Source organism: Labrus mixtus, chromosome 19, assembly GCF_963584025.1.
Source record: "Labrus mixtus chromosome 19, fLabMix1.1, whole genome shotgun sequence".
Classification (NCBI taxonomy): Eukaryota; Metazoa; Chordata; class Actinopteri; order Labriformes; family Labridae; genus Labrus; species Labrus mixtus.
The window spans coordinates 8,377,219-8,405,217 of NC_083630.1; the positions used below are offsets into that span (position 1 = coordinate 8,377,219).

Consider the following 27,999-nt stretch of genomic DNA (forward strand, 5'->3'; position numbering starts at 1 on the left):
CCTCAATATAAAATGCTGCACAGAGACTAAGTGGGCCTGTACCTGTGACTCGTTCATATAAAAAAACTCCAAAAGTCCAGATATGTTGGTAGATTTATTAAACAAAAAAGGGAAAAAATAATTCTGAACAAAATGTCCAAATGATGATGATGATAAAAATAACGACGATGACAGTCAACAGAAAATATTTCAGACTCACCTTCTTCGTCTAGCCTCCCGCCACCCACAATGCACAGGTAAAAATAAGGTCAACCACGCCCACTGCTAATTACCGGAAATAATATAAAACCCATATAAGGAGCAAAATGTTACAAATAATCAACTGAGGTAAAAATACACATTATGGCTCCTACAGCATGCAAGCTGATTTAACTATATCTGCCCAAGACAAAGAAGTAAGTGTTGAAAATCACAGTTTGTTTACATTTAGTCAAGTCAAACAGGACGACGTTACAGACTGAAGTGAATGTCTTGTTGTAAAAAGACAACATTAACATTGGACTTGAACCTTGGACTTTGTCTATGTTATGTTAGTCCTGTGATTGTTTTTCAAATGAATCAGAGGCGCTGCTTCTCAACAGGCAAGTGGCAAGGCAACTGCTTGGGGCCTCAGGGGCCCCCGAGGGCTGACAAACTTTAAACCACAGCAGTTCAAACTGTGCAAATGTTGCAATGACAGTAGGAAACCTCCCTAAGGGGGCCCCATCTGACAGCACTCGCTCTTGTTGCCCTGCAATGCGTATCATGCATTGTTAGTGTGAAAATCACTAAAGGAAAATGAAGAGGAATTATCTGTCTGGGAGTGAAAACAGCACAATGGTGTTTGGAGGGGTCCACAATTAGTTAAACTTGATTATTTGAACAACAGCGTAGTGTGTTTCTCCCAGGTAGAGAATGAAATGGCAGTTTCTGACTGCACTATATGGTGGTTATTGCCCTACACAAGTCGAAAGCTGAAATATATGATCAGAATGCAATTTTCAAAAGGTTAGAAATCACTGTAAGGTAACAGTACTTGTGTGATAAAGGTTTAATGGTGCAGTTTTCTAATGTGTATAACGCGCAGGGAGTGGCTGATAACAATGCTGAACCAAATCCAGCCTCGGCTCTGTGGAGTTTGAAGTGCTGAGGTGTTAAATTCCCCGCATACAGATAAAGACTGAATGGAGAACAGCGCTCAGAGTAGTTCTATGGAGCCTTTTCTTTTGGCATAGGGAAAATTATATTCATATCATACATATATAATAACATGTCATCTACTTTACATAAACTGACCCTTATATAGGGGGGAGATTGACTAATAAATATTTGTTTGTGTAATCTGAATTGGCCATTGAACCAGAACAAGTTGAGAAATAAAACCTCTTAGTTTAAATATATTATATATTATATTATTATATGATCTTTTAACAACAAAAGTCAGAGCTTATCATGTCTCACTTTCATTGGCTGCTCAAAGGGCTCTCTCACCATAGAGCAAAGCTGTACAAATATGTTGGAGGTGTTCAACTATCCTTTACTATGTTACTTTTTTTTGTTTGTTTTTTTCTTCATTTTTTTCTGAGAATAAAATTAAGCTGCAGGTAAAAGACAAATGTAAAGCTTGCCTTTCAACGAGAAAAGAGACAAGCATTCTTTTGTTTGTTTCAATATTCAAATCAATTCATGGTGGCAATGACTTTCTCTGTGTAAAGGTAAACCACAAATTCAGGTGTCCGGCTTCGCTGTGGCTTTAAAATATATTAATTTTGTGTAGATCACACACCAAAAATGAGGGATTCATTTGATGTTATGCAACAATACTGTACTTCTTTGTTGTGATTAATTCCAGATTCAGTTCTGTAAGTTAACCATAGCACTGGTATGTCACTAAGAATGATATCCTCTTTGTGGTAGCAGATCAGAGTATTTTGAGTATTAGACAACAGAATCTAAACAAGCTTGTGGAATTCATCTAACATGCTCGTCCTCATCTGCATACATCATCAAGTCATCCAACTGCAGGTGGGGACTTTACCTATACCTTATGTGATGTAAGTCAAAAAGTAAACATTACAGCCAACTGTGAAATTGTGACAGTCAGAGCTTTTAATTTGTTTTATTTGTCATTCTGCTGCTTCACAAATTGAGGAGGAAGTTCCACCCTCAGATTCAAATAGTTTCACACAGCATGTTTGGCCCCAGTTAAATTTTCTCACTACACCAACTATGTGTGCACACATAGTGAGTTATGATCACCAACACAGACCTGACTATGTGAGGCCTAGGATGTTATTGCACCAATGTTTTGGTCAAATTTCCTTTTCCTGTCTAGTTTTGCATCATTTCCAATTACAACACTGCACAGCCACTGCTGTGCATATTTCTGCTTCCAGTTTCCCACCAACACAACAACTCAGCACAGACATGGTCTGTTCACTGGTATTAGTGGTGGAGTACCATTAATGAAGTACAAGTAATACAGTTTATGCAGACAGCCCTTCCTGTAATAACAAGTTGGACATGATGTACATCCTGTCCTGTTCTCCTAAGCCAAGCTAGAATATCATGATTTGCTTCTAAACGCTTTCCCGGACGAGTCATATCTAAGGAAAGATTCCTGCACATTTTGTGAGTGTGTGCAGTTAAAGGCTGGCCAAGAATTTGTTATTTTTGTCATAACCACTGATGTGTGGGGACATGCTTTAAACAATAGCTCAAGGTAACTGAAATCTCTTATAATCAAAAGCCTGATAGCCTCATTGTGTTGTTTGAAATGCTACAGTATTAAACTGAGGTTTGTGAAGTTTCACCGTTAAAGTGAGTTGGTGCATGATGCCCCAGCTTGCCCAGGAATGCTTAGAAGGGCTGTTTGGTATGTTATAATGTTGGTTGTTTTGGAGAGCAACCTGCTGAAACACGAATGGCTGCACCTTGTTTTCAAAACCAGGTATAAGAGAAGGAGTTGAATCAGATAGAGAGACATCATGACTGTGCAGGGCAGTGGTACCAGTAAACCCTGCTCCCTGTTCTGGGATGGTTGAAAGGAATGCACAATACTTTTTCAAAGAGATTAAGACACAATCGTCTGGGAAACATGGGGGATGGTTGAACAGTCTAGATAAATGTTAGCATGACCCTAGATAACATCAGCTTTTTACCTGTAAGGTTGTTTCATATGAGGTCTAAATGAAATAACTATTAGTTAGGGTATCCTTACATTACAAAAATATTATTCAAATGAAAAATACGGTATACCAGAGTATATAAGAAAATATTTCACATAAAAAATAAATATACTAAAAGAGCTGAACACTCTGGGCTGCATTTTGATGGTGTGAAGTGACCTCTCTAAAGCTCTTGACGAAAAGTGATTTGGTGGTTTCTCTGCCTATATTTAACTAGTTATGCAGCGAACAATGACATGCGCAGAGTGCAAAGACGATTAGGCTATACATGTGTTTTGGGTGTAACATGAATCAAACCAATCAGAGTGTCAGCTCTCATTTCCTTTAACGCCTGGTTTCCACTTGTGCATGTGACTGGTGTCTGTAGATATACGGAAGATGCCACTAGTGTCTTACTCAAGGAATTTGCATTTCTTTACGGATGATAGAAACCTGATAGAAGCTACCTGAAGCCATCATCAAAGTGATAAAGAGGAGGCTGTATTTCTTATCAAAACTGATAAGGGCTGTATTTGAAGTGTAACCATATTTTAGCGGGTTCATATTTCTCAGATTCAAAAATGATTTTAAACTAGTTAAAGGCTTTATAGGCGATTTTTTGATCCAGTAGATGTCGCCCTTGAGCACCAGCATGAAACCAGATCAACTCGCGCTGCATTGTTGTGTTAGCATGCTAATGCTAGCGATATTTATTATGCTCGTATCTTCACACTGCATGTAAATTTACCTGAAATGAGCGTGATCTAGAAACACAGTTAAGCAGTGAGTACAGTATGTTATTCTTCTTTTCTCTAGTCCCTCAATTAAACAACTTTTATACGTGAGGGGATGAGCGGGCCGGCTGTCCAGGCGATGTAAACAAACTGAAGATAGGACTCTGAAAACTCTGAAAGCATCACAGACAGTGGGACTCAGGTGTTAATTTGTAGACAGTCATGACTCACAGAGTTATTTTCAGAGGATATATTTGATTTCTATTACATTTAAGTGTGAAAAATCGCATATTAAGCCTTTAAGAACTTATTTTTAATCATTCAAACTCACTTTACAATCAACATTGGCATATGAATTTAAGGAAATAGCCTGTATCTAGTTAGCAGCCTTGAGCTAAGCTTCCACAATATCCAACAGCATGTCTCCGAAATCCACTGCAAAAGGTAAAAGAATTTCAGTTAGCAGTGTTTGGAATAACAGGTTTTTTTTAAAGACTATTTGCAGTAACTTGTAACAAATTAGTTACCAGATTCAATAACACTGATATAATCATTGACATTTAAAAGTATTTGTTACTCGCTACTTTATGTATAACAGCCGACAACAAGCGAGTGAGCTTACTCTAAGATCAGCTCGGTAGCTTCATGGGAGAAGGAACGTTGCACGCTGTAAACAAACACAGACAGGTGATCATTCAGCTGTGAGCTTTCTGTCTCGGAAATACCAACTATTTTCCTCTGCTTGAGTTGAACAACAAAAATAAATCAGTAAGTTGTAGTTTGTGCAGGAAGAAGAGAACAAAGCCCGCTTCCAGAGAGCCTGGTGCAGCTCAAGTAGGAGCCGGTATGTTGCCTTCAGAGAACTAATTAGTAAAACACCTCTAATTCAGAATGACTAGGCTACAGTGTTGTTTGAAATGTGCGACTCGTCACGGCACAATTCTGCCACAGGAGCACTTAATAACGTGAACATTAATATGAGGATTGAAGCAAAAATAGTAACGCTTGAGTTACCTTTCCAAGTAACTAACTATGCAGTAACTATTCAGTATATAATGTAGTAACTCAGTTGCTTTTTGATAGTAGCAACTAACTGTAACTAGTCACATTGTTTTTAAGTAACGTGAACCGTTATGAACTGAAATATTGAGGATGGGAGGCCAGGTGGGCCTGCAGGCATAATGGACACTGAACAGTCTGTATATCTGTGGGCTACATTGTTGGTGGTAATATCTGCCGATATTATCGGCTGGCCAATTAATCAGTCGGGCTCTATTTAGAAGGTTTATTTTTTAATTTTCTGGAATATATATTTTCTTGGTGTTTAGGTCAAGGGTGAGCTCATGTCGCTTTTTATCTTAACGGCACGGATCAATCATTTTCCAGACTGAGCTTAAGGTTTCTTTGCCCCTATTCTGTAGACACATGAATGTAGACACACCTGTGCTGTTTGGCTGACTTGATTTAATGACACAGGTACAGACAGATAAAGCCACTTAGATTGTTTTCAGTGGGTGAGTCATATTGACTTAAGCGTCTCTTTGAATCTGTTATCGATATTGGACATCCATGTAAGGAACATTGCGTATTGTTGTGAAACCATTTCTGCTTGGCCCCACTGTGAACTCATAACTCAGTGGATATGACTAAGAAAATGTTTGGTGTGTAGAAACAGTCAAAAATACCCTGCTCTTGGTTTGTCATACTGTATGTCATATGTAGATAGATAGAATTACTTTATTGATCTCAAACTGGGAAATTGTGGTGTTACAGCAGCAGGTTATCAGAGCAAATAAAACAATATAAGAATAGATACAAAGTAAATAAGCACTTAAAATGTAAAAAAAATAAGAATAAGAAGAGATATATACATCAAATTTAACTTAACATTACTACTAGTCTAAAATATGAAAAATTAAATACAACTTTTTTTCAGGCGTGTCAACTGACTGTAAATATACTTGCTGGAGGTAAGAGATGTAAAAGTGCAAAAACAGTGATGACAGTGAATGTCATATGTATCCTGGCTAGTTAAATGGATTATACACAGGTGAAGTCTGTTATTTTCAATGACTTTTCTGACAGCATATCAGGGACTTTACATTTGTAAATCATTTTTCACATCTTCTTAGTGTGTATGCCCTATTTTCATTTAGCTTATGAAAACGCCCAGCACCTTTAAATACTGTGTATCTGTAAAAGTCATTTATCTTCACCCTGGTGCTCTAGACTGGAAAATGTTCTTGTAAATGAAGATTTGCGGTTCTTTTCCATGCCCAGACTCTGACATATGTGCCTTACTTTAAGCGCTTCAACTTCCTGTAAAAGCTGCTTTCATCACGTGGAACTGCTAAATTCCTTGCAACAAACCAAGTCATGTTACACACTTGTGAGTGCTATAACATCTGATCCTTTAAACTCATCTTTGATTTGGAATGTGACACCAAATGTCCATTCCATTTCCATTAACCATCATTATCCTTGCCTTTACACTCCTCCTGTTGTCTGAACTAATCTCTTATGTGGTCTGGAGTACGATTCAAAATTTTAAAAAAAAGAAAAGAAAAAAAACGTTAATAGCTTGTCCAGAATATATTGCTCTTTTAACAGTAAGGGAGCAGGATTTCAGTTTTGTTTTAGAAAAAGAGTTGTTGCAAATGAATCACAAATGTACTCTTTATTTGTATTGTTATTGTGACGTGATCGTCTTCAACTGCACAACAACACCTCGGATTCTGCCACAAATGTAGCTATATGTTTTCCCTAACCCTTAAGAGTCTCAGCAGATTACCAGCCGGATACTGAGCTGCACAGCACCCCACCCTGACAGAGTTTCTCGTAGCATTTCCTGTAATTTAGAATAGTTTTCATAGCAGGGTCTGTTGTTCCAGATGTTTGAATACTAAATGAGAAGTGAGATTAGAGCTGTGCTGTGGAAGTTTGGACAGGGACCAGACGGAAAAAATGGACAGATATTTTTACTTTATCAATTCAGTCAAGAGATCCACTTAAAATACTTCATGGAGGCCTTGAAATAGAGTTCAATGATTACTGTTTCAATTTTAAAGGTTTATGTAATGCTTTGTATTACTCTCAGATCCAATCTTGTTTTCTGTTTATGCTGATTTCATTTAAGACAAGCTAGGTTTCTTTTCTTTGTTTGGCATAGCGCTCCCTTGTCCAAGACTAACCTGACATTAACTTAACAAGCAGACAGTATAAGATGAAAGATAAACGTCGTTTTCCAGGGAATATATTATATTATAGTATATCCAGGGACAGCTTCTGGACAACTCCTTCTATTCCCCCCTACATCATTACTCTATATTTGTTTCATAATAATGTTTCTACTTATAGTTAGTTCCCAAAATTGGCGTAGAGATCATGTCTTAATGAGGTTACAGGAAAACATGACGCATTGACACATTCTCTATCTATTGTCAGACTAATCTGCTGACAACACTACAGCAGTATTAAGAAACTACCACTAACAAGCTAAACAAAGACTTCAGAATTGGATTTACCTGCTGTCAGCAGTTGACAGTAAAGCTGGGAATAAGCAAGGCTGCTGTTATTGATGCTTTTCAGATTTTCTGATTTCCCACAGGACTTTGAATCTGGGGAGGGCGGAGGGCTTAAAGCAAGAATGTGTGATTTGGATTTTTCTCCACTTAGGTTTTTCCTTAGTTTTTCCTTAGTTTTTTTTATTATGACTGTGACATGTGGCATGAACGCTGCATCACCCACAAGAAAACTGAGAGTATTTCCATTTAGCAAAGACCCCAATTCAGTGTATCACACGTGCTGGACTTTGGTCTGTGCTGAGTCAACACCATGAGTTAAACAGTTTAAAGCCTCTTATCCAAGCTTTGACTGTGCTGCTGCTGTGTGGGAAGGCTCCTCCTCCCTCCATCACTACGCTGCCACCTCCTTTCATGGTCATGTGGATAGACTCCAGAGTGATGTCAGTAAAGGGAGAGATTTTCAGGAGGGATGGCGCCTCCATGAGGACATAAAGTGGTCTTTGTTTCATTTACATCCAATGGGAGAAACACTTCCCCTCTGCAGGCAGATAGTAAGAAAACGTATTAGCTTCCTTGTTTTCTTCTTTAGGAAAAGTTTCCAATATAATTTCACATCATATAACCCCTAACCCTAACCCTAACCCATCTATTTTTAGATTTTATTTCAGCGCTCCTCAGGTGTTTTTTTTATCAGAGGCCCTGGGACACCAGAGGATTTTTTATCCCTTTTTATCCACATTTTAATATTGTCTTATAGGGCTTTTACAAAACACTTTTGTGTGTTTTTAAGGAGGTCTTTAAGTACTTTTTATTACCCATTGTCCCCCGAGTACCCATGCCCCTCATAGCGTTCCCTAGAGAACGCTGCGCCCTTCACCTACCCTAACCCTAACCCGTCATATAACCCCTAACCAGCATGGATTCTACTGTATTTGTGATGTAAGTATTCATCTTATAGGTGAGTTCAAAGATTTCTTTTTATAAAACTGTCAAACTCATTTGCGTATCAAGTACAGAATGGATAAAAGACAACTGAAGTATTTTTGGTCCCCACCAACACAAGACAGAAACATGCACATGTACAGATGAGGGAAACTTAAAGGGTTAAAAAAAAAAAGTACATGTCACACCTGTGAGGTTCTTGTTCTTCAATCTGCCCCTTAACTCAGTTTGGTGAGTCTCCCTGCAATAGTTCCATCTTCTCTTTCTCTACAATACTAAAACCATGCAACACACATCAAAAGGAATAAAACCACATATACATTTAATCTTAGCAATGATAAAAGCAAAACTTCATAAAAAATGTTGGGCTAATTCAGTCTGTGTGGGGACCTATTTCACATTTTTTTAAGAAAATAAATTTGCCAATTATTATATTTCCAACCTCAGCCTTATTGTCCTAACTCATAGTAAGGAACAGATAAATATAGTCCATGGGGCGGCTGTGGCTCAGTTAGTAGAATCGTCATCTCTCAACTGGAAGGTCGAGGGCACTTAACCCCTAATTGCTCCCGCTGCTTCGTCGGCGGAGTATGAATGTGTATGAATGGGATTAGATACTTCTGATGGTCTCACTACATAGCAACCTCAGTCATCAGTGTGTGAATGTGTAGGTGTGACCTGCGGTGTAAAAGCACAAGTAGTCAGAAGACTAGAAAAGCGCTACACAAGCTCAAGTCAATTTACCATTTACAGTATTATTGGCTTTTCAAATCCATACATCCATAACAATTTATCATTCAATCTTTATTTGTATAGTGCCAATTCATAACAAATGTTATCTCAAGACACTTTTTTTAAAGCAGGTAAAAGACCTTACTCTTTGTAATCTAATTGCACTTAACATATCTTTAGTTTATCCAAATTACAAGAAAGTTAAACAGTATATATGGTTAATATTATCCTTTCACCTCTATTTAGCAGTTTAGCAGTTTTTTTGTGAAGTGTAAAAAAAAGTGAAAAACAAAAAAACCTAATATGTTTGATTCCTTGTTGAATAAATTGTATAAATCAAGAAATCAAGAAAAAAAATGGGAAAAAATTCCATGTTTCTGCACACGTGCATTGTAAAACTCAAAAGTTATGTTTAGGCTCAAAAGTCTGCATTTCACCTTTAGCTGTGTAGGAAGGGGTTGTCGCTGTAAAGAATGCTCAGGAGACTCTGTTTGTCTCCTTTCACTCCAATAAATCTTTCCTATTTGATCATCTGTTGAGATGATTTCTCCTGCTATTCACAGAAACACAGAGGTTTTAAAAAATGTACTTTATGTTAGACTACAAAATCCTGATCTACACTCAAAATAATTATTTCAAAAGAAATTTCAACATCACAGATGTCAGTGGGGTTAAATGATAACAAGGTTATTTTGTAACTTTTATCTTAAGAATTGAACACAAAAACTTTTACATGTAAATGACCCCTCGCAAAACAAGTAGAAGCTTATGATTTAGTGGTTTTCTGTTTCACATATGGGCTGCAAGTCTGGTTGTGTTTTGACGCTTTTTGACTCTCGCTGAATGATTGAGTTTTGCATTTCTACCCGGGCTTCTACAGTACCACACAAAGCAGTGATTATTCCTGAGAAGCGGATGGTTTGGGGGTGGGGATTTGGAATGAATTCCATTACATCCTCATGAGGCCTGTTGGCTACTCATCCTTTGTCTTGTGCCTTGTGTGGCTTGTTTGATTAACACATCACAAATAGATAGAACTCCATTTAAAAAGAGGGATACAGTTGACACAGAAAACTACACGCCATCGGCAAAAAAAAGTTTCCTTCATGACCCAAGTGTTCAAAACTACTATTAACAATGATAAATAACTGCACTGAGTTACATGTTTAAAGTCTGAGGACAGTTCTTCAGTCCCTGGTATGTTATGATCCACTCTGAGATGGCTAGCAATCACAAAGCCTGCAGGATGTTGGGATTTGTCAGACAGGCAGGGTTCAATAAAATCTGGCATCAAGTTGCAATAAGGGTAATATGTTGCATCAAGTATTTTTGGAGCTTGACCCTTGTAAGGGAGTAAAGTAAAATTAGATTGACCTAAATAGATTTAAGCTTTTTGTGTTTTTGTAGATACAGTATGCTGATTAAAAAAGTTAACTTACAACCATCTGTACAGCTGCCTGAATCTCATCCACTGTTGACATGCTCATGGGCTTTTCTTTGATGCTCATTTTATAGATGTAGTGAGGTAGTTACAGTTAAAGCTCTGATTAGCTGATTGTTCCTCCAACAAGTGGATTTAGCTTTCAGCAATCGACCAAAAACTAGCAACAATCAGAAGGCAAAAGCAAGGTAAAAGAAACAGGTAGCAATATGGAAACCACCAAAACTTATTGGGCACAAAGGTTTGGCACATACAGACTATGTACTGTAATGGGTAAGGTAGATGTAGAAGTGTCTGAAATCAAAGGAGAGGTGAGTACACTATGCTGAAAAATGAAAGTCAGTATACAAGCTTCCAAAATTGAAGAATTAAAGGCTTTATTTATAACATTCCATTTTCTATACAAACCATATAACAGTGAACTGTTTTACAATGAGTGTCATTGTAATAAATACAGTTTTGGAATATGAGGGGGAAAAAATGTGAACATTTACGTCAAGTGATGGAACAAGGAAAGCTGTCAAATACAGTTCATTGAGGATTGGTCCTCTACATCATTATTAGAAAAAAAAAAGCCATCTAGAGAACAACTGTAAAAAATAGGTAAACCAGCATCACCAGCTGGGAGTTGGGGTATGTATATGGGAACAACAAAGACAGGGGATAGGCAAATTTAACATAAGCCTATGCCTGAGGACTACACATTGGAATTCCTTTCACATTGAACACTAGCAGAGTTTTGCTCCAGGAATACACACTGGAATACTGCAATTACACCTGATGCTATGCCATCAAGCGGAAAGTCATCACTTATTTCATGTTCAATTTTTAAGACATAAAAAAAGGGTACTAAAATGAATATTAAAAGAATACTATTGAGCTTAAAGGCACTTTTGCTGAAAGCCTGTATCTCAACATTCTATGTTACTACAACTTCTTGATACCTTTCTTGTTCAGATCAAAGAGTAAAAGTGGAAAAAGAAAGCACTCATGGTAACATTTTATGCTGCAAGACTACTAAGGATAGCAAAACTCTTGCTCATTTCTGTATTTGATGATATACACTTTGTTCTGAGTGGTTTTTACTAATAGTCAATGCCCTGGTCATTGTAATTGGAGCTGTAGTCATCATGGAAACCTCTGTGGAACTCATCCTCCTGGAATTCAGCTTGATAGTCACTATCGCTGATCTCTGACCCATTGGTGCCAGTGCCCTGGCTGCCATTTGTGTGGATGACTGGCTCTGTTGGGGGGGCACAATACTTGGGGTCATAGACCTGACGACCCAGGCCGTACACGCTCATGCCTGTCTGAGATGCCACCTTGTTCGTACCCATTTGGAGGGAGATGGTGGAATTGTCCAGAGGCTGCTGGGCCACCTTTTGGTCAAAGATGTCCCTGCGGGTACCAGGGGCTGACATGCCCGCCTGCAAGAAACAATAATTACCATAAGCTAGTATTTAATAGGAACTTAATTTTGCTGTTAAATGTTGGTTCTAATTGGATGATTTTATAAATATATATATATGTGTGTTCTGTGTGTGTGTGTTTGTGAGTGTGTCTGTTTGCACTAGTGTACCTATCTAAAAAACAACAACACACATTTGAAGTAATGTTATGGTTAAAGACATCACAAGTAAATGTGGTATTAATTGTTTGTATTTTTAAAATGACCAGAAAGACAAGGCCACTTCTTGTATAGTATAGATTGATAGTCCCCTTTTAATAAGGTACGCGTGTATGTGTGTGTGTGTCCAAAAGCTTTACTTCAATGGTTTCATTCTGACTACTGTTTCGTGGAGTGATACATTGAAAACAAAAAGATTCAATATGAACAGGCTTTAAGAGGAGAAGGTTTTAACCTGACTGGCTCCTTTGTTAGTTCCCATCTGCAGGCTGATGGTGGTCTGGTCGTACGGTTTGTCAGTCTGAGTCTTTGGATCATATAGATGTCTTCGGGTTCCATAAGCCGTCATTCCAGCCTGACTCGCACACTTGTTTGTTCCCATCTGAAGACAAGGGACTAGTTTTAGGATCTCAACATACCCAATAACATTACTTTACCTTTAAGAGGAATCACAGACAAATGATATCAAGGTTTCTTTAACCTATCCGTTTCAGCTTTGAAGGAGTTCCCGAATGAGCTTCTTATCGAGCCTAATCTGGCATTAACTGAGGGTTTCAGAGTTATGTGATTGTTAACACTACAGAAGAAATAAAGTTCTCTAGAGAAATTAGTGAATCATTTTATTCTCCAGCTATATCAACAGCCATAGTTACCTGCAGTCCAATGACACACTGTCCAGCCTTGATCTTCTCAGTGTCAAAATGCCGAGCTTGTTTGTCTGCGTATTTCACCCCAATATCGATCTTTGTGTCCATACCCTTTGTCTTTGCCTAACAAGGGGGATATGCTTGTTAAAGAACTGGTACGGCATAAAACATGAATAAACATCATTCCTGAATAATTGCAAATGTGTTCTTCTGCACACACTTAACTGTGTAGTTACTCACCATACTGGCCAGTGCAAGCAATGTGGTCTGGACCTGAGTCATGTTCCCATTTTCAAACAGGTCATTGGCCTCAAAGATGTCATTGGGCTTTAGGCCATAGTTCAGAATAGCTTTGATGAAATTCCCAAGGTTTTCCAGCTGCGGAAGGAAATAGAAAAAATGGAAGTGATGTGCTATATAAAGGGACTCAAAAAAACAGGAAGGAGAAATTACAACACAAATAAAGCATTAGTATGCAATGGCTAAAGCTTAATAAATGACTGTTCTGTGATTGATTTTAATGAGCTGAATGACCTTCTGCAACATCGACTTCTGAGCAAACTTCTTTGAATGACTTGTCCTGCAATCCAGTTCAAAACAGGTCTTACCTTGTGCCAGTTAAGCTGAGAAAGGTTGATTTTCCTCACAGAACCAGGTTGCAGCTTATTAATCAGTCTAAGAGAGGATAGAAAATGCATACTTTATCAGAACATAAAGGAATCAATCAGCGATGAAGGATACATTTTTTGCATAATTTTGTGACATTTTATTCCTGCAGCCCAATTTTGACATTTGTATTCCATGCAGCATTATCTATCATAGGAAGGGATATTCTTATCTTTATCCGAGAGTTTAGTCTTTCAGTTTTAATCTATAACTTACACACTGTTGTTTGCACACTCTCCTTATCTACTGAGACTGTAGGTTGTGTCACATCTACTTTTAGATATTGAACAAAAACCATGTCAAAATTCCCAGACCCTAACATATCAGGAGTAGAATTAAATGATCCCTTCTTCTCTTTAACAGGGTTCATCCAATTTTTTATACCTAAGAATTGTTTTGTATTTTACTATTATAGCTAAATAATAGCCATCCTGTGTAGCAATTTGGTTCCCAACCTGGGGCTTCAAAGAGCTCAGGGGGAGGATCTGTGGATAGTTCATTCAAAGATATTTTGGTAAGAACAAGTGTGTATAGGGCTATTCTGTTGGGATTTTATCAAAGAAAATAATCAAATTAATTTTTGGCAGCAGGGTATCACTTTTTTGTGTGGGTCCTGGGGGGGGGGGGGGGGCTCCAAGGAAAAAGGTTGGGAACCTCTGCTGTTGCACTCAGATATGGACCAGCACCATCATCTAGTTATGTTGCTATAGGCTTAGACTACCAGGGGACCTGGCACCTTGAGCTCTCTCTCTCTCTCTCTCTCTCTCTCTCTCTCTCTCTCTCTCTCTCTCTCTCTCTCTCTCTCTCTCTCTCTCTCTCTCTCTCTCTCTCTCTCTCTCTCTCTCTCTCTCTCTCTCTCTCTCTCTCTCTCTCTCTCTCTCTCTCTCTCTCTCTCTCTCTCTCAGGCATGGGGCAAAACATTAAAAAACACACTACCTGAATTTAATATCCATGTTCTGAATCTGAAAGGCCACACTACACAAGTAAAATAAAATTCTATATTTACAAACTTCTGCCACATCCCCCACCACCACCATACAAACACACCAACCCAAAACAGAGCCACTTACTCGCAGAGGATGACTCCATCCTTTAAGCCTTTCTGAAAGGTCTCTCCAATAGACATTCCTGTTACCTCCTCAATCCAAAAGCGTAGCTCTTCTTCCTTTAGTGGGTCATATTTCTGAGCAATCTGAAAGATAAAATGTTCAGTTAAGTTCCCATCTTAGAGAGTAGTATACGCATATCTTATTGAACTGGACATTTTAAACTATACTTGGTTAGTTTGCAAGTCAGTAGATCCACAATATATCATAGTGAACCTCTGTTATGCAATAAAAATGATCATCTTAATATCATGCCTTTACTTTAGCTCAACAAGGAAAAACAGACCAAGGAAACACAGGGGGTAACCTGGGAAAAGGCTGTAACCTTGAAAGGTGTTTCAACAGTCAGTAAGACATCTTGGTATTGATTAAAGCCGGACACACACAAAAATATTCAAACTTAACTTATTCATTTGAAACACTTTAAAATGAGTTGTGTTCTCAACCTGTGTTTTGTGCGTGACTCATAATTTTTTCTGTCCTGATACATTGTGATCATACCACAAACCTATCAAAAGCTACAACAGCTACAAAAAAAAAAGGTCTACTCTCCCCGGCGCAAAAAGTCCTTCTTAAAGGCATCCCATCGACTCAGTACAAGCCTGTCATAGTTTTGTTGTACCGCATTACTACACTGCCAGATTTCTTCTGAAGTAGGACTGTCACAAGAAGGAAAACATCCAGGGGTAAAAAAATCATACATTTCCTTTAGTGAGTTGATCATTATATCAATACATCATTATGGGTTAGGGTTAGGGTTACGTAAATGTTAAAATAGTCAAACATGACCACTAAATTCCTCACAGGCCTTTATGTCACATTTTGAAGGTGAAAGAAATGGTTTCAATTATCAACATTAAAGGTTTTGCACAAAAGGAACTGTTTTGAAGGATTCTGCATTGTTTTGTTGCTCACAGTGGACGTGCCATCAAAACTTGTCCCGCAACTTTTTGGAAAAACTGCTGAAATCATGAATATTTTGTCAAAACAATAAAAGGAAAGAGCCTGCAAACTTCTGGAGGGGCTGTCTGATTTTTGGCACTTTTGTCTCCAGATGTTGTTGAAAACTATGATTACAAAAATCTGCACCACTTATATGGCCACGACAACGATCCAAGCAGCCACTGGCAGTCTTGGCATATCTCTGCAGATGTTGTGAGCCTGTTGAAAGAAGGAGCAGTAAGTCATACTGCAATGTTTTCCACAGTTAATGGGCTCGTTCTCTATATAGACACAACTTCAAACTCAACAAGGAAGAACATGTGGCACGTGCATGCACTGCACTCATGTTCCCTAATTTGAAAAAACAGCATTAAGGTTCTTGTAAAATAAAAAAATACATTTGAAAAAAGATAACAGTTAACTTGGTTCACTAACTTATTTATCCTCACGAGAAATGTGCAGGTAATCTTTTTCAACAAAATTTATACTTCAAATAAAAATATAAATACAAAGTAAACGCAGGATTTTAAGTCATTATATTGAAGTGCAGCATATTCACTAAGAAAAGAAAAATGTAAAAAAAACTGTTGAGTTACTTTGGAAATCATAAATTAGATCAGACTGCAGAAGACGACACCTGCCTTTTTTTAAAACACCATATAAATGATGCTGCAGTTGGGAAGGAGAACCAAAATACAAAATTATATTTGTAGAGATTTGAAAATGTATTTAAATGTATCCAATTTAATGCAAACGTTGCTTTGTTGTTTCATTGGCAAGTCTTAAACGAACAAATAGTATTTTTTTTAAGATTTATTTTTTGGCTTTTTGTGCCTTTATTGTTGAGATAGGATAGTGGATAGATCCAGAAATCAGGGAGAGAGAGAGAGAGAGAGAGAGAGAGAGAGAGGGTGGGCAGTGACACGTGGGAAAGGAGCCACAGGTCGGCTTTGGAACCCGGGCCGCCTGCCTGGAGGACCATGGCCTCAATACATGGGGCGCGCACATTAACTACTGCACCACCAGCGCCCCAAACAAAGAGTATTTTAATATGACATTTTGTTCTTGATGTACTGAGAACATGATCCAAACTGTTCTGTTGTAAATCGCAGTTCATGTCAAGGCTAAATGCTGTGTCATTAATGAATCATTCATGAAAGTAAGGCTGTTTGGTGTCTGTTGAGTTTGTCAACAGAAGAACCCAGCTATGAAGCCAATGCACTGGAATGATTAGGCAGAGGGGCTTGTATCCTCCTTACTTCTCCCTAGTTGTTATTTTTGTTGAGTGAGAATGCCAAGAACTCTTAGAAAACAAAGTCACACTGGAAAAAGGGATTTTAGTCTCTTGATGGAAACATTAAACAAAGATTCTCAGGGAAAAACTCGAAGGGTAAATATTTTAACCAGAAGGGCAACCCGAAAAATGGCCCCAGTCCAATTTTACTTCTAAATCCAAAAAGTTTTTCCTGATGAAAGCATAGCTCGTGCCTTTATGCTTGTAAGTATTTGGAGGAAAAAAGGTCAGTAAAGCTATGTGCTACTGTTGAAAAAACAAACAAACACATAAACATTCTGGCTAAAAGATACTGGAATGATATGACATTGGTATAACTTTGTTTCCTGTTCTTGTTGGCCCTGTTGGTTTCATGCATGTGCAGATTTAGAATAAATAGTAATTTTTATCATTTAAAATCCTTGGAAGGCCTCTTCAAAACCTCTTTCTCACAATGCTGTAAACCTGTGTGCTAAAGTCAAAAGACGTATTAACAGCAGAGTTTTGTTTTGGCACTGAGGTAAAATCATTATTTGAAAAGGGCTTGTTTCGGTGAAAATAATAATAATAATAATAATTTATACTTTATTTATCCCGCGAGGGGAAATTCGGTTTTACGCTCTGTTTAATTAACATGCTAAACACACATAGGCCGAAATACACAAACATGCACAAGCAGGATCCTATGGACATGCACTAATGGAGAGGCGTCAGAGTGAGGGGGCTGCCAACAGCGAGCGCTCCAGAGCAGTTTTTTGGGGTTCAGGGCCTTGCTCAAGGGCAACCTCGGCAGTGCTCAGGAAGTGGACTGGCACCTCTCCAGAGCTCAGTGTTTGTTCGGTTAGAAATGTTTCATATGTTTTATGACATAAGTTTATTTAATGAGGCATCAGCATCCCGAATTTCCCCTCTGGGGATCAATAAAGTATTATCTGAGGTGATGATGTCTGCCATCATCTAGTACTTTTGATCTTCCACAAACAAAGTAGGCTTGACATTTATAAAGGAACAGGCCAACTGCTCAGAGCAGATGACACTTCAAGAGTTTCAAACTGTAAGTTGGGATATAACTCAATATTTGTGTACTAAGCAATACCACAGAATAATTCAGCCATGAAGGCAGCAGTAAAAGGACAACTCTGCAAAATAAAATTACTGTTTTTGTCCAATGGAGTCCAGTGGTAAGCCAATCAGGCAGAGTAGGGCACGTCAAACTCTGCCAATAATATCCTAAGAAAAAAAAACATCTCCTGTGTAGCATACAAGGCACAGCTGCCTCTATGCAAACAGAAAGATTAAGGCTTGTATAGCTTACATTAAATCATTGTTAATGTCACATACACCCCGATAGCTTTGCCCAACAGTACTACTCCATTCACATGCATTCACAAGACACCTGTGAAGCAGCAGAAGTATTTTGGGGTTCAGTATCTTGCCCAAGAAACGACATGTGACTGCAGGAGTTGGGGATCAAACCCCATACCTTCCAGTTCAGAGAGACCACCGCCTCTACCTCTGACCCATAGCCGACCTGTTGCACTCACTTTTATCATGATGAAATGCCTGGAGAAACTGGTTCTAAGTTCCATCCTTCCAGCTGTCACTCTATCCTCCAGCACCTTGAACTTCCACGTAATTTCATTTCGATCAACTTTAGTTCTGCCTTTAACAACATAGACCAGATGATCAGGAAACTCCACCAACTTTAATGTCCCAACACTTCTCGCCCACTGGGTTTACAGCTTTCTCACCAAGAGACCACAATCCGTCAGAATTGGCTCCATGACATCTTCCACCATCACCACCAACTTTGGAGCTCCCCAGGGCAGTGTGCTCAGTCCCTTCCTGTACACACTTAATACCAACGCCTGCACCAGCCCCTGAACAGTTACCACATACTCCAAATACTCGGACGCCACGGCCATAGTTGCACTTCTTAATGATAATAACTGTTACAGACTACCAGGACACCATACTTCACTTAACACAGTGGTTTCATTAACAATGAAACTGTGTGAAATGATCAACTCCTTCATATATCTTGGACTCACCCTGGACTATAAACTCAGCTTTGATCAACACACCACTGACGCTCATAAACGCTGCCAGCAAAGACTTCCGGCCATAAAACAAAGACTTAGAGCCCTTTCTGTTTCACCTCACCTTTTATTAATTATTTATAAAAGCATCCAACCCATCCTCCCCTTCTGCTCAACCTGTTTCTTCAACTTGTTAACAGTTGGGAACAAAAATAAACCACCCTGTATCACAAATATTGCTTCAAAAATCAGTGGCATACCAACCCAAAACCTCTCACATCTCAACTACAAAGCACCGACTCACAGAGCACTCACCATAGCAAAGGACCCCTCTCACTCAATCCACTCTATTCTATTCTGCCATCAGGTCAGAGATGCAGCACGCTGACCTGGAAGAGGCCATGTTTGAAAAAGAGCTTTGTTCCCTTAGCTATTGAAGCTCTAAATAAGCTTCAACGCTGACTGACCTCTTTCATCGTCCATGTTCTCTTCCTGTGCCATGTCATCATGTATGTATATTGATTGGTCTAAAAAGTGAAGCTAGCTAAGCTCTCCCCTTTCACAGACCCTATTTGTGACTGATGTAATCAAGTACCAGTAATCCTGTAACATGTGTTTTGGTTTTGCACAACTGTATCTAGCTTCTGTCAGTTACTCTTTAAATTATTTTCAGACACTCTGGGGCAGCCTGTAGACCCTTCAGCTATAGCTGCGTTATCCACAGTAGCTCCCATTATCTAATTTGATAGTAGAATGTAATAGCTTTTGCAACTCTTCTATAGGCAACTGATACTCGGGGTTGGGCGCTCTCACTAAGCAGGGTAAGAGGATGTAGGGAACACACTGTGTTAATGTAACATTTTGTCTTAAACTGTAATTTGTTTACATTTAAACGCCATTAAAACAAGACCATGAACAAAATAAAAACTCTGGGAAAAAAATGAAGTAAACGCACAATCCAAAATTAAAAACACAGCGGCAGCAACAAATGCAGGTAGAACTGAGAAGAAAATAAATCCAAATATAATAACTCCTGTTTCCCTGTTTAAAATATTGTTTTATCATATGTGGCATGTTTGAATGTTTAGGATGATAGATTTAAGCTGCAGCTCCAATGGTATGCAGAGTGGTATGGTGCTTATACAAATGAATATGACTATGGATTGAAAGCAACTTAGTTTAATAATTTTTAATAAGTTTAATTTTAAAAAACTATACAATAAATATCTGTAGAGCATTAATAATATATTTCACTATCATAAATTTGAAGAAAAATAACAGGAAACAGCGTGTTTGTCTGTCTCTCTCCCTCATCTCCTCTCTCAGCTCACATACAGGAGAATATCTTATTTTGAACATTAGCCCAAACATAACCAGCTGTATATGTTTTATATGTTCAGCATAATGTACCATGGTCATAGTTAACGTTTATTTAACCAGGAGGTAAACTCAATAAGATACCAAATCTCTTTCTTCAAGAGTATCCCGGCCAATACAGGTGACAGCACAGCTTACAGTTTCAAACAAACAACGAGCAGCCATACATACAAATATTATCAAAAACATTGAAAGACACAATACAAAATTTAAACACAAAATGTTTGTCAAGTTCAGCCACAAACACTCTAGTGGTCACTAAAGTACAAGGGTCGGGTGCGAGTCAGAGGAACAAATAATATGTTTGATGTTAACCCAGCAGAGCAGACCCTACAGTTAACCAGCCCCAACCCTCTTTTCCCCCAAACAATACCATAAAAAACACACAAACCTGTGTTTGCATTCAATTTCCCCCCACAATGCATTATACAAACAGGAAAACAACAATCTTCAACAGTGCAAAACACAACAACCGCCACATTTCCCCTGAGTCAGTTTCTCAGTCTTTGTATTTATAAGATCAACAGTCACTTTCTGTTCGGTGCACCATTAACTAGTCCGATTGAGACCTCCCGATCACCACTGAGCACCACCAGCAATACCTCACGTCTGCATCGCAGGAGACAACTAATAACATCCAACACCGTCGATCCCAGGAGTGAGGAGATTGCAGAGTAAACGAGGGGGGATACAGTATGTGGAGGTGGAGATGTTTTGACTTTCCATCGATTTGATTGGATCATTGGTCAACCAATCATTATATCAATCCAGATCGATGGTTCATTACACCTCTATTGGCTCACCTCATACTGCCTAAACTAAAGAATCATATGCACACTCTTTATGCATAGAATTACTAAGTAGCACATCTTGATAGATGAAACCAAGTGACAGAACATCAGTTTACTCAACCTGCTGGAGCATTTCCACACAAACATGCCCCTATTGTTCACTTTTACACCTTAATGTGTACACTATTTAGCTTTGAAAATACCTGAATTACCCTTCAAGCTAAAGATGGGGACAAGTTCTTTACCTATAAATATCAACCTTGAATGAACCAAAAACATGTGTCTCCTTAGGATCGCCAAACTGTAATGCCACCAGAACTGAGTCAATTGCATTGGGCTGAAGGCCTGGTGGATGGGGTCCTCATGAAGGGGTGTTTGCTAAAGAATTCCAGGAATGTGTTGCACGCAGCTCGGAGAAGAGCATGGACTACTGATCACACTTATGCAATTGAACCCAGATGGGCCCCTGTGTCTCCTCCTCCTTTTGTTGAGGTGCACTCTCTGACAGATGAGGTTTGATTTAATCATGTGGTGCGACCATTGCAAAATGCTTTCCATGATAGATATATGACCTAGATTGGCAATTTCTGTGCTTTTTTCATTCAATTCAACTCATACGAGTACATTTACAGAAGTACTTTATTTAAGTATTATTTGTATTCAGTTTGAGCCATTTTGCTAACATTGCAGAAACAATGGTTTATGCTCAATCCTTCATTTCATGAGAAAAATCCAAGAAAAAATGAGAGTATGTTATTTTACTTTAGTAATAATGCATTGGTAGCTAATTATGTATTTAAAACTGTTTTCATTTATTTTAACAGATGCCACTCACACATAGGAAGTGTGTTAATTCTGACACTGCAGCAAGAGCCGAGTACCCTGCTAGGAAAAGAGAAAGGAATGTCAAAAAATGAATACTAATAGAGTAACATGACACACATACTGCTCTTGTGTGTTTTTCATTACCTTGAGGAAATGCATTTTCTTGTTAACGTGTTCATCTGGTGTTATCATACCTGATGTGGTTGTTCACACATGCACCTCATAGCGGGAGACTTTCCCTGTCACACAGGGGGGTCTTGTATAGCGTCCTCTATACAACGCCATAATGAGAGAATGTTTGCCTTTATATCGATTCTGTGTGTAGTTCAACAGAATCACGACATGAACTAAAGAGTGGAGAAGAACTGATAAACAGAAAACAGAATGCAGCGCTTTAATTATGCGCACGGAGATGGTAGCAGTCACGTACAGTCTAAGAACTGTGGTCTGCAATTTTCAGGCAAAACACAATCACATCCCTTGAAGGGCAAGTGAGGATTCTAACAGATCCAGTATTTGGAGACATTAAGACACCCCTACATCGGGCAAGGACGCATGGAGGTTTGAGTCACAGTCTCGTTCCAGAATAAAATAAAGTGCATTTGTTACCATTGTGAAAGTTGAAAAAGCCCCTTAGCTGCAACACATGTGGTTTAAAGCATCCCAGTTTAAACTTGAAATGGTTCAAGAACAGGAAGAATGACAACAGGTGAAAACAGTGCTGTAGCCTTGGTTCAGACTAGAGGAGTCACTGGGGCCGGTGAGGCTGATTGCAAGCTCTCAATAGTTCATGTAATGGCTAACAAAGGGAATGCTACAGTCACTTGTTCATTTCTTGACCCAGAGCACTGCATCACTCTGCACCAAGGGGCTGATGAACAAGCTTCATCTTCAAGGAATACTGTATATTTTTTTTAAAAGAGACAGTGCTGTTTATGAACATAAACATGTAAATATGCCAGATTGTAGCAATAGGCTTATTTTGTTAATTAATTAACATCTGTGGTCCCTTGGCAGGTTGATGGTATTCACATATACAAATTCACATAACCACAAAGACGAGCAAAAAACAAAAAACAAGTAATGGCCAAACAAAAACATAAACTGTACATTAGTTGACAAAGATATATACAAGCATATTTGCTGTGCTATGTTATTCAAAACAAACCATGATCGAGTGACCTTCAGAGTTAAAGAAGATCAGCTAGTCATCTTAGCACCATGGGGCAAAAGAAGGTTGATAAAACCAGGGGCCGACCATTGTGCAATTTTTGGGGCCAATACCGATATTGATAGGAAGGAGAAAAACATTCTGATACCTTTCTTTGATCTTGTAGGTTGCTGGACTTAACAACAATGACTTTTGCAGAATCTATGCATTTGTCAAACAGACAAAGAAAAGATTTTCACTGTCTTTTCGACTCACAAGCTGAAGATTAACTGTTCCAACAAAAACGGTCCTGTTGCATCGATAAGGCATCGACATCGACAAGAAAGATTTAATGCAAACACATTAAACACTTAAATTTCGGTTCGGTACAGTTCTCAGTTTTGAAGGTTCGGTATGGGATTTTTGATGCCGATACCGATATTGGGGAGAAAAAAAATCAGACACCGATGTATTGGCCGATAACTTTATTAGAGCTATGTTCGATCTGTAGAGATAGATAGATATAGATATACACATTTATTTTGTTGATCCCTCAAATGCACTTAACAAACACTTGTAAACAGAATAATAAAGACAAGACGGTCACTCTACTGGAAAGTAACTGCTTGATAATGCTTGTTGTAATCCATACAGCACACGCTGCTGGAGGCAGCCAGAAAGAGAACTGCCAATGTAATTCAACGATATTTAAATGATGTGATATTTGACTGCTTAATAAATCTAGTAATATCGGCATCTAACTGCGATAAAATTAGCCGATACCGATAGTTACTGGACATGTTAATATCGGCCGATGTTATCTGCTGGCTGATTAATCAATCTGGCTCTATAAATAACAGTACACCTGCTTACTACACCACAGAGCTTTATACTTTGAGCACTGGCTTCTATAATATGTAAAGGCTTTCAGGACCAATAACAAGACAACAAAGAGTGCTCAAGTACCATCCTTTAACGAGCTGCCCAAATTTACATTCACAATATTCACAAATAACATAAACAACAATAGGCTTTCATGATAAATGATTGAAAATGATCAAAATAAGTACACTGGTGCTGCTTTAAGCCTCTCTGTGCAGAGCTGTATCACTATTGTTTAATGTATGTGATAAACCTGCACTATTAGGGCTGTCAATTCTTATTCTTCAGTCAAACATTCATTTAAACCAGGGGGGAAAAGTTCATATTTATATATATATATATATACAAATTCAAACTATACAGTCCATCATATTATCATCCTTTTTCTAAAATGAAGAAATGAAAATGCTTTATAGGGCTAAGGTCGCCCCACATAGGGCTGTCATTGAAAAAATTCAAAATGAGAGCCCTATTTGTTCAATGATACAGTCTGAGCCGGGAGGACTTGAATGTGAACTTGACGGCAGACTGTGGGATGATTTCATTCTCGAGACATTTCCTCAAACTCCAACAGTCATCATCGGTCTATAATAATTTAAACAGATTTCTGTTGTAATGCTTCTTATTTGCCTTAAAATCATGGAAAACAGAGATGAAATCAATATACAGTCTGTTGTTCAGCCCTCGAGAAGGGCCTGCAACATCAAAAAGAATCTGGTAGACCCATCTTTTCATTTTACACATTCCTTCCAGTATTTTGCTGAGATTTTGAGGCTGGACGTTGCTTTGACACACATTGAGTTAATATGATGCAGCATTTAATCGACACCACTATGAGAAGCTCCAATCACCTCCCCTCGTTGAGACAAAAAAAACACTAAAAGGACAAACCACACTGACAAGTGGGTTTGAATCTTTTTCACTCATCATTTATCTACAGTCTCATTTGGTAAAATAAATCATGAGAGAATCGCATCGTGAATCGTTACATTTTAAATACATTAAAATCAAAGACTGACTGACTTGATGTATATTCTGTTTCTTAGATATTACTTATGATATTCTAATCTATTTTCTATTGCATGATTCCATGTAAGTTTTGCTTGAATAAGTAAAGAAAATGACAATAATCAATAGTATAGAACCACAATATTTGTTGTACTGTCACACTATTTTGTTAGTAACTGTTTTTTATGTTTTTATTTTCAGATGGCTGAGGGTGGAAGAAGCAAGGGCTACTTCACACAGGAAGGCAACACTTTTTATTTAACACTTTTAAATGTAGTTTAATATTTATTTTTAATTAGCTTGTTATTTTTGTATAATTGTTCATTTCTACGTTACGTGTGTTTCAGTGCACTGTTGTTATTCTGGACAATAAAAGCTGTTGTTTAACTTAAAAAACAAATCTCGTCTTCATTATCTTAAGTGTTTGATAACTGTGTTTAAGGGATCCAAGCATAGATGTGTGTATATCTATCTCTAAAGATTGAAGATAGATCTCAGAAGGGTATCGGCATATATCGGTATCAGATTTTTTTTCTCTCCCTCATATCGGTATCGGGATCAGACATCCCATATCGGTCGGGCCCTACTTACAACCCCAATTCCTAAAACGGTTGGGACGTTATGTAAGATGTAAATCACAACAGAATGTGTTGATTTGCAAAACACTGAAACCCACATTTGATTGAAAGTAGCACAAAGACAAATTGAGATATGTCATTATTTTTGCGAAATGTATATGCCTAATTTAAATTTGATGCTGACAACACATTTCAAAAAAGTTGGGACGGTAGCAACAGAAGACTGGAACAAAGGTCAGATGCTTAAAAACACAATATCTCACAGTTACTCATTGTTAAGTAGTAACAGGGTAGCAAAGAGCATCCCAGAGAGGATAAGGCAGTAAAAACGGTGAAAGACTGTGTTGGCACTTAAAGACTAATGGGTTTGTTTTACATAAAATTAGAATCCTGGGATTTTTATAGTGTCATATTGTGGTATATACATTTTCATGTATCCATAGTTTTAAGTGATTTTATGTTGTTGACTGTCATAGATTGTATACTTTGCTTACCCAAAAGCCCAACTAGGGACATCAGTTTAATGATCTGTATTGAAACTATGTTAGATTAAATAAATAGATTCAAATGAATGTCATTGCCTTCTGTACATATTATCATTAACATTTTAAGTAAATATGAATAAATATCTGTAAGCAGGGAGCAAGGCCACAAACGAATATTGGGAGTCTGTGATCTTCCTCAAATGTCCCTGCATCAAAAACAGACACAATTCTCTAGTGGGAATCACCACATGGGCTCAGGAACACTTCTTTGAGCATAGTTCATCGCTGCTTTCACCAGTGCCAGCTGAAACTCGACCATGCAAAGAGAAAACCATACTAAACACCAGATCTAGAAACAGCGTTGCCTTCTCGGGCTGAGGTGAAAGGGACCATCCAGCTTGTTTGAAAGGCCAGCATCCTTGATAGTGTGCATTAGTGCACATGGTATCCTTCACATTTGGAGCAAGATATGATATGAGATAGCAAGATTCTTTTTCGGGGAAGGCCTTCAACAAGAAATGGCTCTGTAGTAAAAGAGACTGATAAAACTGACCTTCACCCATACCATCCAAATGTTAAGAGCATTTTTAGCATTATGATAAATAACACAAAGGAGACCCTGAACTGTAGAACAGCTGATATCCCACATTAAGGATGTAAATTACTCCACTTTCAAAATGACAGAAATTGGTCTCCTCAGATTCCAAGTTCCCAAAACACTTACAAGTGTTGTCAAAAGAAAAAGTGATGCAACTGTACCATTTTTTTTTATAAACACGTTGCAGCCACCACATCAAATTGGACATACAGATATACCAGGCCTTATAAGAAAAGTGTAATTAAACTAATCTAGTGTTTCTTCTCTTTCTATATGTTTGATTTCATTTCAAATACATGCCTATGCTCTGATTTTAAAAGTCTCCTTTTTATTATCCCTAAAAGCGCTTTGCAAACAAAGTTATTACAGGCTTAGAAGGCTATCCATTTGACAGGAGATAGTCAACCCCCTTTCTGATATCGGGCTCCTCCCTAAACAAGGAATGCAGTTTTTTCATAGGCTATTTAAGATTCTCTCTACAATGAAAAATTGAACAGTAGCCATAGACTATATCGTCGACATAACTTTACTATTCAGTATTATCTGCAGGAGCGCATTTCAAGATCTCTCTCTAGCGCTTCATCCAGCAGTGGGACAAAAAGGACGGGATATTTCCCCCACTATTGAGGGGAAATAGTAATGTCGGACTTATCGGAACTCCCTTTGCACCCCAAAAGTTCACCATTTGACAGACGTAGCCTACTTTACATAATGTTTGGTGGAAAATCTTCGAGGCTGCATTTTTTTTTGTTTTGTTGCATAGGCTCGACCACGAACAATCCCCATGTCGATTCTTCACACTTTACCTAAAGTTAAACTTGACACGCATTCCTTTTCTCATTCCTTTGTTGATGCATTTTGGGAACTCGCAGGACACTTTTCCCTAAATCGGCCTAAATCTAATTCTTCAACGTGGTCTAAAATAACACTTAACTTGACAACAGGCTTCCAAAAACCCGCACAGCAGAAACTTAGGACATTGTTTGCCACATAAATGTTAAAATGCGACTGCAACTTTAACGATGAGCCTTGTTTTCGGTGTTATCAAAGGGAAGGAGAAAAAAGAGGAGTAACGGACAAAGCTTGGTTAGGAAGCCAGTTTGGATACAAATGTGTTGACGAAGCTTTTGTTAACTCGGGAACATTTCCTACGGATGTTTCTACTTTGTCACAAAGATAAAAACCCAGTGGGGCTACTGAAACACTTACTTTGCTTCTCACTTCAGCAGACAATCCGTAGGCTGGCCCCTTGTTAAAATGTGTCATCTTCTTGTTCTGTTGTTGTTGTTGTTGTTGTTGTTGTTGATGATAAACTCCAAATAAATATCCTCGGTTAAAGTGTATCAGGATGCTGCGGCAGAAACGTCCTTCCAGACAGTGGTTGCTTCTGCTCCTTCAACGTCCAGCCCAAGAGAAAATATTCCGTGATGGTTCACAGTAACAGTACCAGCGAGTCTACTTTCTGTGGGACAAGCACAGATTGCAA

General features: G+C 38.3%; 1 protein-coding gene across 1 annotated transcript; it reads right to left on the bottom strand.

Annotated features, from left to right (window-relative positions):
* Positions 1-10,871: 10,871 nt before the first annotated feature.
* On the bottom strand, positions 10,872-27,998 carry LOC132994411 (calponin-3-like). Its single transcript, XM_061064749.1, has 7 exons — positions 27,723-27,998; positions 14,530-14,651; positions 13,402-13,468; positions 13,034-13,171; positions 12,800-12,916; positions 12,382-12,528; positions 10,872-11,946 (listed from the first exon to the last, which is right to left on the bottom strand). Exons 1-7 carry the CDS (start codon positions 27,777-27,779, stop codon positions 11,605-11,607), a joined length of 990 nt encoding a protein of 329 aa, XP_060920732.1. The 5' UTR covers positions 27,780-27,998; the 3' UTR covers positions 10,872-11,604.
* Between the last annotated feature and the right edge of the window lies 1 nt (position 27,999).